The sequence below is a fragment of the Babylonia areolata genome, chromosome 1, assembly GCF_041734735.1.
Source record: "Babylonia areolata isolate BAREFJ2019XMU chromosome 1, ASM4173473v1, whole genome shotgun sequence".
In the NCBI taxonomy this organism is placed as follows: domain Eukaryota; kingdom Metazoa; phylum Mollusca; class Gastropoda; order Neogastropoda; family Buccinidae; genus Babylonia; species Babylonia areolata.
In genome coordinates this window covers 62,369,625-62,386,173 of record NC_134876.1, presented here as the reverse complement: position 1 = coordinate 62,386,173, position 16,549 = coordinate 62,369,625, and the positions used below count along the sequence as shown (strand labels likewise).

The following is a 16,549-nucleotide window of genomic DNA, read 5'->3' as shown; positions in this document are numbered from 1 at the left end:
ATATTTTAATGGATTTCTGTGATGTTATGCTTGATTACTTTTTGGTTCTCCTTATTCAACAGAGCACTGAATCTCTATTAAATTATTACAAAATACCTGTTAGATAGCCTAACAATGTGTTACCTGCTCCAGTGCTGCAGCCTTTGGGTTTGTTGGCTTTTGGGGACCATCCCAACACCAACTGTCCTAAAGCTCTCCTGGCTGAGAGAGTTGAGATGCAACTTAAAATTTTAGCCCAGTTAGAGTCAGAACAGCAGTTGCCTCCATTGCTCTTCTGATGGTCATAGACACGACTGACTGTCATATAGTTATTTGAAATAAACGCATGTCTGTTTTATTTCAGCCCCAAGGATGCAATAAAAGCTTTCAAAAAGAGGCTTTCTCAAAATGTGGGCAAGAACTTCACCTCTGTCATGTACACTTTGACAGTAAGTCTCTCTTCTGTGTGTGTGTGTGAGAGAGAGAAAGAGAGAGAGAGATGTGACATTTGTAAAATTTTAAGTATCTGTTTTTGCTGTCCTGTCTGCAAGGACTAAAGACTTGTTTGTTTCAGGGGGAAAAAAGTTTCATTTTCAGCATTTATTTTTGTGATCAAAGTGGACTATTGCTGCCAACAAGGCATTTTTTGTTGTTGTTTTTTTATGATTGGAAACTTTGCTTTAAGTTTGTTTGATTGCTTTTGATACAATATAATTATTTTATCTTTGCTGTTTTGTTTTCAGTGTTTGGAAACATGTGTGAAGAACTGTGGGTGGCGGTTCCATGTGTGTGTGGCCACCAAGGACTTCCTGCAGGAGCTGGTCAAGGTGATTGGTCCCAAACATGACCCTCCACAGGCCGTCCAGGAGAAAGTCCTGCAGTTGATACAGGTACTGTTTTGTTGTTGTTCTTGGGATGGTCAGAGAAATCAGATGTGTGTGTGTGTGTTTTGAAATCTTCTTAATTGTAATTTAGTTACAGCAGTTTCACATTGTTTATGTCTCTTCATTTTCTTCACATTGTACCAGTTTGTAATATATCTCAGGAATTTTTACCAAAGAAAAAAAGGATTCATTTTTATGAGTAAAATAATGGAATAACCACTGTACTTATTTACATAGCATACCAGTGAGCAAAATGTTCATAGCATCCTGCTGATCGTCATCAAGGAAGTCAGACTTTTGATTTCTCTTTTGATTGCAGACATGGGCGGACGCTTTCCGTGGAACACCACAGCTGAAGGAGATGGAAAAGACCTATCAGGAACTGAAATCCAAAGGCATTGAGTTTCCCATGACGGATCTTGATAACATGGCACCCATTCACACCCCTGCCAGGGTCAGTGCTTTTGTGTGGTTTCTCCTCTTTGTAGCTTGTATTCTCTGTTTCTCTCCATGTTTCAGTGTGAGTGAGTGTATGTTTGTATCTCTGTGTTTATATGTGTGCATGTGGGCGCATGCGAAAGTTAAAGCAGGGGTGTGAGTGTGTGGGAAATATGTGTGTTTTTATAAGTGTATGAATGTGTGTGTGTGTATGCATCATGTTCACAAAGATGTGTGTGTGAGTTACAAATAAGTTTTTGTTTTTGTCTTCCCTTTTGTTGCAGATCCAGAAAAATTGTTTGATTTATTGAAATTTAGGAAAAGATCTGTCATTTTACTGATGTCTCATTGAACCATATCAAAATTTTGCACACTACAATTTGTAACAAATAGCTGTTGGAAGATGGGTTGTCAGTTTACATTTTTCTGTAAATTGTTGCATGGGTGTCAGAATTATCCTTGGCCTGAAACGTTTATTCCTTCAACTGCTTTTGTTGTACGTCAGTTGTAATTGTGTTGTTACTAGGTGGACTAATGGTATCAGTATTACTTATTTCTGTGGACTAATGATAATGTCCAAATTTCCATTCCACAAAAAACAACAAAAAAACCTGTCAGCCCCAGTCACTTTGTTGATGGTGTTGATGGTTGGAATCATTTGCAGAGGTTCCCCTCTAATATGGCAGCAGGTGATCCAGGAGTGAGTAAAGATATCACTAACTGAGCTAATGACCATGACTCTAACGACACTCCCTTGAGTTTGCCTTTGATGTTACTGTAGAACTTTACAGCAGAACTTTCAGTTGCATGGTTTTCATTTCTACACAATGCTGGTCCACATTGAATGAAAAAGCATGTGTATTCTTTAGGACAGACTGCAGATTATTCAGCTGGAGTACACACGCATGACTTTAGGTTTAGTGGGTGTGATAATTGACTGTGTGTTTGTAAGCCAGTCTGTGTGTGCATTTGAAATAGCTACTAGGGGCTGTCTCTCCCTTTCTCCACACCACCTACCCCCTTCCTCCCCCCCCCCCTTTTTTTCTCTCTCTTTTATTCATGTTGTTTCTAATTTGTTGATGTTTTCTCCCACTGTTACTGTTCTGCACAAACCTGAAGTATTGAATAAGAATCTGACTACTCTTTCAATATTTTGTTTTGTTTTTTGGTTTATAGTTTTATTTTTTACTCATGATATCTATTCAGTTTGTTTTCGTAGTGTGTTACTTTGTTGCAGTTTTTTGTGAGTCTCAATATTCGCTCATGTTGAATCTGTTTCTGTTAATGGAACGTTTTACTTACTCACCAGAATTGTTCATTCACTTGTTGATGGCATGGGAAAGAATGAGTCATGCCTTGGTGAATCATGAATAACATAATTTTCTTCTTTTTTTTTTTTCTTTGGCTGCCCCATCATCTGCACTGTTTCAGTGGCATTACTCCCACGCCACTCATTTATATTCCCCCATACACAGCCACATCCAGATTCATCTGCCACAGTTCCAGTGTCGGCAGTCCGCAAGGAACCATCGATATTTTGAAGCACATAACATAATTTTCTGTGCCTGATCACATGTCATACATAAAACTTAAAACTGAACCATGTGTTGTCTGCACTGTTCCAGCTGGTTGACTCACTTGTGTAAACAAAGTGAGTCTATGTTTTAACCTGGTGTTCGGTTGTCTGTGTGTGTCTGTGTGACCGTGTGTCCGTGGTAAACTTTAACATTGACATTTTCTCTGCAAATACTTTGTCAGTTGACACCAAATTAGGCATAAAAATAGGAAAAATTCAGTCCTTTCCAATCATCTTTAAAACAATATTGCACCTCTGGGATGGGCACAAAAAAATTAAAAAAAAGAAGCCAAATTATATGCAAGCTGCATTTACTGTTTACATTTTTTGTATTCTCTAAACTTGGCACTTTGATCTGATATTCTGACACAACAACAAGAGCAGTCATTATTATCATTTTTTGTTCAAACAGGAACTTCTTTTGCTAAGCATGGAAGTTTTATTCTGAGCATGGGAGTTTTATTTATTTTGCAAACATTTTGGTGCAGATAGTAAAAAAGGGAAATTAATCTGTAATTAATTGCTAGGGACTTAATTTGCTTTAAACTGATCTTTCTCATCTTAAACATTACCTTTTGAAATTATACTCAGTACATAAAAAGCTTGTGTGTTTTACTCTCAGTGTACAGGGCTTTCACTATGTTCATTTGCCGAAGTGGTCTTTTTTGGAAAATACTAAAATCAATACGACGAGTGAACTTTATAGATCTATTGGCTGAGCCCTGAAGGTCATGGGCAAAAATCAATTGCGTACACATATTTATACACATTCAGAGCGCGTGCTCATATTCTTCGCGAACGCGAACGACGCCATTTTGTTTCAAGTTGTTGACCTGCCCGTTAAATCCTATGTTCAATGGACAATACACAATAACATGTGATGGAAAGTTGGAGAAGGAGACCGTTAAATATTTATTCAGAGAAAGATTTGTGAATGCCTCATCACTTCCTGGATTATGCCCCAAACTGCCATAAAAATATCCACAGAATCAGTCGGAATTCACAGTTAAAAATTGTTAACCATCCGAGTTAATACCCTTGAATTGATGAAACGAAAAAATTTCCAGTCTTGACTTTTCTCAAAATGAAGTCCTTTTCACTTCATATGACATTTAGAAGTACTTGTACTTGGCTCTACATGTTATTAGTTTAACAAAATACTAAATTTTCATATCAACTTTAAAACTGTAAAACTAGAATGAACATAAAAGAGAAATTGAATCGACTGTGTCGTACTACATTACCGGCGGGTGTAACTAAACTTGTACATCTATCTACATCTAGAGAAAACAGCTGAATGTTGCAGTGTGATTGCGGCGATAGCCACATCTCCTTTACCGCAGACTTAAAAAGAATTTTTTTTATTGCCCTTAAAGGTTTTTTTGAATGCCCAAGATACACCAGAATAATATTATTTGAACAGCATTCTCACTGCGAATACTGCAATCGATTTATCGCCCTTTAAAAAAGTATGTTCAAATATTAGATTTTAGAACGTCAGTTAAGGAGCCACGATAGTGTAATGGGTAAGACAGTTTCTTCTCACCCGAACTCGCAGGGTTCGAATCTGGTTAGGCCTTTTTTTTCTTTTCTTTTTTTTTTTTTACCCGAAGCTTTATAATAACAAATACAGAACACATTTTAACGATTAGATTTTTTTTTTTTTTTTTTTTTTTTTTTTTTTTAAGTGTATCACAAGTGAGTTGGGAAGGCCTTGCCTCTCTTGTTTTGATTTTTGTGTTAGACAGACAATTGCTTCCCTGAGGCAGATTTTTTGGGGTATGTTATTTTTTCACAGAAATATATGTGATTAAATATTCATGGAGAAATTCCTAGTGGAGGGAGTTACCCATATGAAAGCATTGCAAAGCTTCCTGAGAAATAAGAAATTGCCAGTGTGTGAGTGAGTGAGTGTGTGTGTGCATGTGTTTGCATATGTATGTGTTTGTGTGTATACTGTATGTGTGTCTCTGTCTGTGTGTGTGTGTATTTGTGTTCTGTGTGCACATATATTCATTCTTAAATGTCTATTCACTAAACATAACATCACAGTGCTGGAGGGTACAAAAGTTTGTAGATCTGTGTGTGTGGGTAGTTTTTTGTTTGTTTGTTTGTTTTGGTTTTTAATGTTGTTATGTGGGGGAATTGGGTGTAGGGGGTTATGATTCTATTATCATTCATTCGTCATCTCCAGTTTTCAGTACTTTTAATGTATTTTCATGAAGACAGTTTGAGTATTGAGAGCATGTGCCAATAAGTGTACTGTAATCAAATGCATGATTTTGTACTGAAATGACCTATGCTTGCACATGCAAACGCGCGCGCGTACACACACACACACACACACACACACATTCACAAAATCAGTTGACAGATAATTCACTCTGCATCTTCCATACATGTGCAAGACCATGTGACAGACACATTCCTGCAAGTGTTATACATTCAAAGCCATTTTGTAGACCCCTGAGAATGAGCACACATGGTACATATGCTTGGGAATACACAAGAGGTGAGCATGGGCATGCAAGCATGCCAAGGTATACACCTATTCAACAGATGCATTTACTTACAATATGAACAGAGAGGATCTGTCAGTTTGGGAGTGGGTAATCATAGTTTAATTACACATACTTAATAGATATATCATATGCATGTGACCTGCATCATGACATGCTCCGTCATACACCTGACATGCACAGGTGTGTTTCTTGTCCTTTCTCTTTTGCTATAACTCTCTCCCCCTTTTCTCTCTGTTTATCCAAATACACAGATCTCTCTCTCTTAGGAGTCTTCCTCACTCATGGAAACAAACACATGTGTATACACACTACATGCATGCACACATAAATAATGTGGGTTATTCAGCTCTGATTTTGAGACATAAAAACAAGTCTGCATGAGACAGTTGCCTGAACTCTGTGAATGCTGTTTCTGAGAAGAGAAGCTTCAGCGTGGCAGGATTTCAGACTGGTTTCTGTACACGTGGACATTGATCTGTGTAATCTGATAAACCAAGTGCAAGGAGACATTTGAGTACAGCAGGAAGCAAAAATCAATAGTAGACTCCTTAGAGCATAAGTTACAGCTGAAGACTTCTCTAAGTATGTCATGTCTGGCCTGTGTTTGTTGAAAATATGTATAGACAAAGCAAGCATTTATCATTTCAAATTCTTTTGTTCATTGATAACAAATCCCTATCAGCCAGCCAGACAGAGAGAGATGGGGGGTTGGTGGTGGTGGGGGGTATTGATTGAGCCAGTTGTCTCCAAACATGATTGCACTGATACTAATTATGTAAATAAAGTAAAGAGATGAATAACAATATAAATGTTTAATGGGAACAAGGTTATGATATTATCAGAGAAACAATGATTCACCAGAAATGAGTAAGGGTTAGACTATCACTCAGAGAAAAGTCAAAGAAATCAATAACAACATAACCCTTCATTACAGCTCTCTCTCTCTCTCTCTCTCTCTCTCTCTCTCTCTCTCTCTCTCTCTCTCTCTCATGCACACACACACACATACACATACTCACACTCACACTCACACTGCTATATAACTAGATTACCAGATTTTTACCATTAATTTTTCCTTTGATAATTTATTCTAAATCTTTTCTCGTTTTTTTCCCCGATATTTTTCCAGGATTCCATCTTAACTGATTACATCATGTCTCTAACTGAGGCAGAAGAATCTGCAGAGGTTGTTGGATGTAGTTCAGTCTACATACAGAATGGCTTTTGTGACTTTGTTGCTGAAGAAAAGTTGTTTGTTAGTGATTGTTATTGTGCTCAGTTGGTGTATTCTATCAGTTTGTCACTGTGTTGGTCTGTTTCACTTTGAAAGGCTCTCAGCTTTGTAATCATGTTTGAAACTCATTCCCTTGTTTGTACATTATGTTATAATGAGGAAAACAATAATAATAATAATAATAATAATGAAAATAATAGTAGTAATAATAATCCACTGAAAAAAGCGTCTTTCCATGTAAAACATGCTCAGTTGCGCTGTACAGTGTAAAAACCTGTGTGTTTGTCTCTTTCTTCTGTTTTTGATTTGTATCTGTTTGTAGAACTGTCATTTCCTTGTGCTTTTTCCGTTTTTCACCCCTTCTGTCAGAGTGACATTCTGTTTGTATGTCTTTCTTTCTGTCTTTTGCTGCTGCATTGTTATGTGCTTGTTGTTTTTGTGGGCAGCGTGCCTTTCAAAAGTCTGCGCAGCTGTTATGAGAATAGTAGGCATGTTATATACCTTGAAAAGTTGGATCCCCAGTGATAAAGGGTTGGGGGGGTGAGGGGGTGGGCTGGGGGGAGGGGGGGCGCGAGAGGAGATGACAGATTTTAGGAAACAAGAGAAGCCATAAGTGAAGGGGATAGCTTGAAAACTGGTTCTGCATAAAAATGCCTAACTTAAACCGTATAGGATTTTTTTTCTTATAAATTTTACACTAAGAATGTTTATAGACAGCACTGTTTCTACCCATGTCTCTTTGCTAAGCGATATGATGAGTGTGTGTTGACATTCAATGTGATTACGTTCATATGTTTGAAAGTATGTGATTCAAGCAAGATTTTTTGTCGTTCAGTTTGGAAGGATTAATATTACACCAGTGTTTCTGCTACAAATATTGAAGTAACACCAGTGTTACTAATAGAATTCATATCATAGTTCATTTTGCTATTGTCTGTAAATTGGATATGTATTGTTTCATTTCTGTTTCATTTGCCTATGTTCACTCTTTCCGTCTGCCATAGCAGTTTGGTTTAATGTTAAAAATAGCATGGGAATGTGTGTGTGAGCAGGATGAGTGAGAGAGAGAGAGAGAGAGGATGGAGGGGGGGGGGGGGTAGGTGAGCTAGATAGTCCAGGAAAATGGAAATGTTGGGTTTTTAATTTTATTGTTTTATAGGCAAAGTTATTTATTTGGCGTACTGTTGGATACCTTATTTATTTGTTTTTCGATACCTTATTTATTTGCTTATCATTATTGGTTGAATTCAGTTCTTCGAATTCAGAGAATGTAATCATTAATTTTTTGTATGGCAATTTTGCTTCATCTGTAACTTTTAAATTTTTTAATTTTTTTTTTTATCACAACAGAAAGAATGATGATGATAAGAGATCTCTCATACATTTCTTCAACTTAGTTTCCCTTCCACCTGGCTCTTTGCATTACCAGAGGAAAGAATCATTTGTTGAACCAGCCATTGTGGCTTCGCGGTCAATGTTTGGAGTGATGACAGGCGGGTTGCAAATTCCCTGAGTGCACAGTTTGTTTGTTGTTGTTGTTTTTTCCGTACCTTTATATACTAATGGTTTTGTTTAGTGTATAGATTGAACTGGGAAGACTGACCAGAATGTAAATAGAATATATGTTTTGGATGATTAAAAAAAACCTCATTATAATATTAAATGAAAATTAACTAAAATGACAATGTTAGATATGTAATGTTAACATTTTTCAAGACAAATGAAATTAGTTCAGACATTAAATAATCCATGTTTATTCTCATGGAATACTGAAATTGGACATAAGAAAGAAAAATACCAACAGTTAATGTTGCATCAAAAGAAAGTACCAGCATGAGACGTAAGCAGTGTTCTGTTTCTCTTTCAGATCATTATCATGAGATTGCTTGTAGGTGCTTGTAGTATGACATTTTATCATTAGAGATTTCTCTTTGTGAAATACGGCTGCTCTCCTCAGGGAGAGTATGTTGCTACAGTGCAGACACACCTTTTTTTTCTTTTTTCTTCTTTTTTTTGATAGAATTTTGCCATGGTCAACTCTTTTATTGCCATGGGTTCTTTTACCTGCTCTAAGTCCAATCTACAAACAGGTCCTCAGTTTATCATCTTATCTGAATGACTAGTTAGAGTCTAGACCACCACTCAAGGTCTAGTGGAGGGGGATAAAATGATACTGGGTAGCGTTGACTTGTTGCAACAGTTCTTGCTTCCAGTGAATGTTGAACACAACAGATAGTCTTTTCAAAGTTCTGTAGCAGAAATCCACTCTGATAGGTACACAAACATATGCATGCACTCAAGATCTGACAAAGTCTGTTGGGTTATGCTGCTGGTCAGGCATCTGCCAAGCAGATGTGGTGTAGTGTGTATGGATTTGTCCAAACACAGTGACGCCTCCTCGGGAGATTGAAACTAAACTTTTTACCTTTCCGTCCTGTCCAGACGGCCCCACATCCCCCGCCCTCTCAGCCCCCGGGCGGGATGCCGGCAGGCCCCATGCCGGGCAGCCCTGTCATGCCCATCATCCCCAGCGAGCCGGTGATCCTGAACCCGGAGCAGCGATCCAAGCTGAGTCGTGAGCTGGAGGTGGTGTCGGGCAACGTGCGGGTGATGAGCGAGATGCTCACCGAGATGTCCCCCTCCACTGTGCAGCCTGCTGATTTGGAGTTGATGCAGGTAGGGGGTTGGGTGGGGGTTTGTGTGTGTGTGTGTGTGTTTGACTCTAATGTGTGTGTGTGTGTGTTTTTGGTGTGTTTGACTCTTTGTGTGTGTTTGTTTTTGGTGTATTTGACTCTAATGTGTTTGTGGTGTGTTTGACTCTGTGTGTGTGTGTGCGAGTGAGACACTGTGCATGTGTGTGTGTTTTGCTGTCCGTGTGTGTTTGTGTGTGTGTGACTGTATTTGACTGTGTGTGTAGGTGTGTGATATTGTGCGTGTGTGTTTGCTGTTTGTGTGTGTGTGGGGAGTGGGGGGGGGGGACTCTCTGTATGTGTTAGTCTCTGTGTTTATGTTTTTGTTTTTTGTGTTTTTTTGTTTGTTTGTTTTGTTTTTTTTGTGTGTGTGTGTTTTCTTGCTTGCATAATTGCATATTATACTTATGCGCGTTTGCATTGTTAATGTGTGTGTGTGTGCTTGTGTATGTTTGTGAATGTGTTGTTTGTTTGCATACTTGTATATGGGGGTGTTGTTGTGTGTCCATGTGTGCGTACCATGTTTGCAAACAAGATGCAGATTAGCTGTGTTTCTGTGATTGAAAGATGTGAATGAACTGAGGACTGGTTTGATGGCAGGAATTGAACAGAACCTGTCGACAGATGCAGCAGCGAGTTATGCAGCTGTTGGGGGAAGTTGCTAATGAGGAGGTGACAAGTAAGTCAGCATGTCTGTAAGATAGAGGAGAATAACTTAACTTTCTCAAATTAGAGACATTTGGGCAGGTGCACTATCAGAACATAGACAAGTACTCAGTGTGAAAGCTGATTTTAGAACTTATGATTTCACACAGTTTCCAGCCATTGCAGGTAATACATCTTAAATGTAAAAACAGGAAAAAATCAATAACTCTCTCTCTCTCTCTCTCTCTCTCTCTCTCTCTCTCTCTTCCACACAACACTATGCATCTGCCTATCAGTGTGTTTGATAAATGCTGGTCATGCTTTTTAACCCAACTGTAGAAAATTTGGTATTAGCAAGAACACAGAATACCTCGGGGTTACCTCTGATCTTCTGTATCAATATGTTGTCATTTCGTTCTACTTAATTTCAAGTATAATGATTTTAAAATAATTTTACTGATGGTGTTTCTTCATACTTAATGAATGATCAATTTCTTGATTCAACATGTTGTTTTTTCCTGATCTCAGGCTGAGACTGAGACTGAGGTGACATGTTTACAAGGGTGGTGTGTGTTACAACGGGGATGTATTGTAGAATCGCACATTCACATTAGTTTTCATTATGAAATAAAACGCAATGTCCAGATGAGCTGCTAAGAGTGAACGACGATTTGAATAACGTGTTCCTGCGCTACGATCGTTTTGAGCGGAACCGGACTGGGCAAGGTGCACCAGAGGGCACAGAACCCTCGACAGCCGCTGACCAGCAACCGCCATCATATGATCAGGTGACTGATGAATAGTCAGTGGTGGGTTTTGCTTTTGTCCTGGGGTCAAGTCCTGTTCTTCACATTTAAATGTTTGTTTTTCTTCTGCCTGTCCAGTTTGTGTTTGGTAGCAGAACTTTGAAACTTTAATCTTTAAAGGTTATTGGGTGTTTTTTTTGTGGTGTTTTTTTCATGTTAGCTGTTTGTAGGTATTGTTCTGTTTTTTTTTGGTTGTTTCGGTTTTTCTTTTCATACTAGATTTTGCGACATCCAAGGAACAGGAGGGTTTGGTTGATTTTGCTTCTACTTTGAGCAATAATTTGGTTATATAGTGCATAGATCTTTTGAGTGTGTGTTGTGCATGTGTGTGTGTGATTTGACAGGTTGATGTAGGTATAGGAATGACTGTTGCACAAGCAGTTGTCGATGTGGTCAGAATGATTACATGCCTGGGAAGGGGGAGGGGTGTAAGCAATATATTTGTGTGTGTGCATTCTTTATCAGTCCTGTCTGTCCAACTGTTGCCTTTTTTTTTCTTTTTTTTAATTTTTAACTGTGATCTTAAAAGTCCGAGGAAATAAATCTCCTGTGTGGTAAATTTATACAAGTAAGTAGTATCTACTGTTTAACTTAACCCTTTGAGCCCTGAGTTCCTGAGCAATTTTAACCCTTCTGCCTGAGCTCCTGAGCCAAAATTTGCAAATAATTGGTATTAAACCCTTTGAGCCCTGACCACCGCTTTACCGGTGGCAGAGAAAAATGACATAATGCCCAGCCACCGGTTGAGCGGTGCGTAAACACTTGAAGCGTGCAGTGTCTCAACCTGGCCCGTCAGGGCAGAAATCAGGGACAAAACGTGCGAGAAAACAACTGTACACAATGCAGCAAGTAATTGATATGCTTAATGATTTATCGGAAGTTGAGTATGACAATGATTACTCTGATAGTGAGGTGGAATTCGAATCGGATAATTTTGCTACAGATAGTGATGTTGAAAATGAATCTGAGCATGCAGAATCAGTTGATCAAAGGAGGCGTGTCAGGTTGAGACTCTGCACGCTTCATGGTAGAAATCGATCTTTTTTATCCAAAGCACATGCACAAAACACAGTGAAAAGACGCAGCAATGTTGGTACTACGTTCGCTGACGTCAGACTATTACGGTTTTTCTGATTGGCTCTTCAATATAAGTCAACCAATAGCAAAACATGACACAAGTGTTTACGCACCGCTCAACCGGTGGCCAGGCATTATGCCACCCCTCCCCACCATCGGTAAAACAGTGGTCAGGGCTCAAAGGATTAAAGAAGGTTTTTATCCCCACAATGAAGGCAGTCATACTCGGTGTTTTGGGGGGTGGATGCTGTGTATGTTCTTATTTCCATAACCCTCCGAACACTGACATGGATTACAGGATCTTCAGTGTACGTATTTGATCATCTGTATGTGCATACACATGAAGGGGGTTCAGGCACTGGCAGGTCTGCACATTTGTTGACCTTAGAGATCAGATGAATCTCTACCCTTTACCCACCAGGCACCTTGACCAGGATTCGAACCTGTGACCCTCAGATTGAAAGTCCAGTGCTTCAACCACTTGGCTGTTGCGCCTGTCATTTGTAGCTATTTAATTGATTATGGCTGTGGACAGAATACAAGTGTTGTGTGCTATTGATTTTTGTATGTGTTAAACTTATGTTCATAACACATTTCATTGAACATGGATGTAAACAGAAAATACAGTCTGTGTGTAGTGTTGTAAATCATGACAGTGGATAGCAGGAATGTTCAGAACCTGCATGCTTCTGGAACTAATAGAATCACTTTCCTTTAGGTTTGCGCACCAAAAGATGCCAGTTCCGGGGTATGTGAAGCTGTTCAAAAATACTTCCTTCTGTACTACTTTAGAGATCATTTCATTGCTGCTTTTTCTTCCCCCTCCCAGTTTTACTGCACCTGTTTGGGAAAAGACAGATAGTAGCGTTTTTTCCAGCTGATTCGTCTTCAGAGTTTTGACATCATCAGATCATAGATTTTAATCTCTAGTTTGGCATTATCAAGTTCCTGCCTTTTTTGTTGTTAGTTTTTCTTGCTTTCCCCAGTCCTGGTTGCATGGTACCTTTCATCCTGCTTGGGTATTTGCTGGAAAAGGTTTTATTTTCATAGTTTGATCTTTTTTTTGTTTGTGACATTGAGTTTGTATTGATGCAGTGTGTGAGCGTGTGTGTGTTTGTGCATAGGTGTAAGTATGTGCAGGGATGTTTTTGTTGTGTGTTGAATGAGTGTGTATTACTGCATGCAAATAGGTGCAAGTGTATTGGTGAATGGATGTATTATTATCAGAATATATCCATGCATATATGTATGTCAGTGCTTGTTAAAAGCTTCAAAAGACAATGAATTTGAGATCTGAGCAACATGAACATGTAGGGAACAACAGTAGCTGTAAATCTCATTCATGGTTTGGAAGTTTGGCAGGAGACTTTTTTCTCTATTGTATAAAATGTTTTTAAATAGTGTAGTCATCCTGTGACAAAAGTAACTATGACCCAAAACTAATTGTTACACAAAGTTTCTCTGTTGTAACATGTTCACTAAGATCATGTCTACCTATTGTAAAAATTATAATTGTGTGCACCTCTGCATATTTGATTTATGATGATTTGATTACGTCATACATACAACCATATGACCTGACACATATTTTGCTGAAAACCTTGTCATGTTGCATCTCATTTGAAAAATCTCAGGAAAAAGGCTCCAAATAGCGAAGAGAAACACAATTGAAATGTTAAGGTTTAAAAATAACACCATGACCATTGTCGAACATTGTCAGGGGCAGTTCAGTAGGGTTGGGAGGGGGGGGGGGGGGCAGGCTAGTTCGGTACACAACTTCGGTGGAGCCCCCGTTTTGTTTTTGACAGGAACAATCGTAAAATTTTGGAGGAAGCAGGAAACATGAGGATGGGGTACAGCCAGTGTATTAAGCAGCAAGGCTTGTCGAAATCAAGAAACAAAGGAACTTACTTTAGTCATAGTCTATGGCAAGTACTGGTGAGTTGGAACAGCTGACGCCGGAACATTCTCCACAGCTAGGTGTGCACTCAAGTCCATGTTTTCTGCAGCTGCATCGTCTTGTGTCACAGTTATTTCTGCACATGCACCTGATTACTTGTAGCAAGTCTGCTGGTGCTGCTGGTAGATCAGTTGTGACTGGCACGAACTTGCCATGTTCAAGTTTCCAACCACACTGTGTCGGTTCTACTGACAGTTTGCCTCCCAGCCACTCTTGCACTTGGAAGTAAACTCTCAAGCTGTGGAATCGAGCTGCAGCTGAGGTTGGAGGAAGAGTGTGGACCTGCACAAAAGTTGTTCCAACTGCTACTTTTGAACAGAACAGTCTATAGCGAAGGTCATCCAAGTTCTCTCCTGCATTGCCATTATACAGTGAGACAAACATCTTTTCCCCTGCCGATTGAATGCTGTCTATGCTGTCATCACGAAGAAACACGTGAGCAAGAGCTTGCATCTGTGGACTGGATTTCATTTTTTTCCAAGCTACAGCTTTTCCAACACCAAACGGCCGAGAAGTGGTGTCACAACCTGTGAATGCGTGAAGAAAAAGAAGAGCGTGACGCAAATGTCCAAGAGCTGTCACAAGATGTTTAATGCTCCAAACTTTTGTAGATTTCCTTTGTTTGTCAGAATAGAAGAAGATGTCATAGGAATCAATTTGAATGTGGTGAACCAACAAAATCAGCAGGTCTGTGTCCTCCCCGATTACTGCTGTGACGGTGTTTTGAGCGCATCCTATTGCAGCAGTGACGATTTGCAAATCAGCATCAGCACTAGCGTGAATGACAGTGCATGTGTTTTCCAAAGAAGCTCCGAGTGCGCAAATGAAACGTTGCTTGTTTTCTGAGTTTGACAGAAACTGGTCTTTCGTAGAGCTGAATGTCATGTCTGGCTTGAAATGCACAGAACTTGTTTTCCGTCCCTTGGTACGCCGAAGGTGAGTCATATCTTTTGTGGAAGGACCAGACATGTACCCATCAAACACAATGACAGCTTTGGGGTAGTGATGGTTTACAAAACTCACATAGGCGTCAATGATGCTCTGAAAACTGCTACCACGTTTCCATGGTGCTTGAAGTCGCTGAAGCAGAGATCCTCCATCAACCACAAATTGCACGTCAGGTGGGATAAGAATGGGAATATCATCTTTGGCCGAAACGATCTTCCACAGCTCATCAGCCAGTGTTGCCTTGTTTGGCTGGCGCATGAAGTCTGGTGATTCAAACAGTGAGGAAGGGACGCCACACAACTCATACTTTAACAGTTGTTTTTCATCAACAGATGTGCTGTTGGCTGCAGTTATAAAGCGCTGGAAAAGAAGTTGAGGATCAATTGATATTGGATTGCCTTCCACTTTGACTGCCTTCTTCGCCCCAAGTGTCTTGACCTGGTTTTTTTTCTTCATGGTCAGATCTGCTACTGCTAAGCCTTCCATGCCATTCAGAATTCCAAGACCGACTGCTTTTGCTTGGTCTACATTCACAGATGAGTCCGCCACCACACCATTGTCAATGTTTCTGAGGCTGGGGTCATTGGCAAATGGGTTCCTTTCACAAAGATATGATGTGATGGTCATCATGTCGTCTGTGTCTTTTGCCATTCGAGAAGATCCCATTTCTATGTGCTGATCACTTGTAAGTCGACTGGTATCAGTGACTTCTTGCATGGCAGTGTTCACATCAGCACATGCTGGCATGGACAGTACCCATTTAGCGCGTTGGGACTCTGTCATCCCTCTCCCTCGGGTGAGGCCACCAGTTGTCTTTAAACCTCGCATCAGGGTTTGCTCAATTGTCAAGTCAGACGAAATGCCAGCCCAGTATCTATTGCTTCGTCTCACAACATGATGTCCTTCGACAAAGCTTTTGTAGACAACAGGGTTGACTTTGTCAAGCTTGTTCATCGTCTGAAGGTACAAATAGGCAGACTTGGTATAAGAGTTGTGACCAGCTGCAGCAAGGTATGGGAGCATTTCACGTACGACGGACAGATGAAGGAGCCAATTTCCAGTTCTTTCAGCCTTCAGAAAACGTTTCAGTATGTCAACCATAGCCATGTACTGGAGCCAGAGATCACAAGTTCTGCCACTGAGTGACAATTTCTTGTTGTTTAGTTTGCTGGCGATCCTGTTGAGACAATCGTTGTTTTTGACAGAATCTGGTGTTACTGCACCCTTCAAAAGTTGGCTGTGAAGGGCAGACGCCGTTTGAAGATCTTCCTTGTCTTGGAGTTCATTCAAGGCACTTGATATTGCTGTATCCATATCTTGAGGTACGTCAGATGTGCGAACTGGTTTTAGTTCTGTTTCAGCATTCAGTTCCAGATCATTCCTTTGTGCCTCATTTTGGGACAGGTCGGCCTCATCTTGAATGTTTTCTGTAGTTCCAGATGACAGTTGGGCATGCAAGGTTTCTTCTTTTTCACAAACAGTTCCTTGTGAGTCATGCTCCACTGACGTCGGAGAAGCAGGGAGGACATCTGTAGACACTTGCAGCAAAGTGGACTGTTGATCTGTTTCAGTCTGGCATTTAGGATGTGGTAAAGGCACACCAAATGTGTCTGACATCAACAGTGCATTTAATGCTGCATCAAGTAGAACGTGTCCACGAACTGCACGTTGTACAGCCTTTCCTTGAAGCATTGCACTCACAGAATTTGAAGCATACACAGTTGACAACACTTCATGAAGTCCAGTTTCTTCCATCAAATGCCCAATGCATGCAAGAAAACTCATTTCAA

The 16,549-nt window shown here is 39.8% G+C and overlaps 1 protein-coding gene across 8 annotated transcripts in view; it reads left to right on the top strand.

Annotated features, from left to right (window-relative positions):
• The window catches only part of LOC143285167 (target of Myb1 membrane trafficking protein-like), a 46,863-nt gene that overhangs the window by 4,381 nt on the left and 25,933 nt on the right, over positions 1 to 16,549 (top strand). For 6 of the 8 annotated variants that reach the window (XM_076592429.1, XM_076592399.1, XM_076592440.1 and 3 more), the window contains exons 3-10: positions 344 to 428; positions 723 to 869; positions 1,183 to 1,317; positions 1,966 to 2,001; positions 9,076 to 9,309; positions 9,924 to 10,002; positions 10,614 to 10,756; positions 12,570 to 12,599. In XM_076592429.1, the coding sequence (XP_076448544.1) occupies positions 344 to 428; positions 723 to 869; positions 1,183 to 1,317; positions 1,966 to 2,001; positions 9,076 to 9,309; positions 9,924 to 10,002; positions 10,614 to 10,756; positions 12,570 to 12,599 (889 nt within the window). The remainder of the gene's footprint in view (positions 1 to 343; positions 429 to 722; positions 870 to 1,182; positions 1,318 to 1,965; positions 2,002 to 9,075; positions 9,310 to 9,923; positions 10,003 to 10,613; positions 10,757 to 12,569; positions 12,600 to 16,549) is intronic. The other 2 variants (XM_076592416.1, XM_076592408.1) reach the window with 2 other exon arrangements.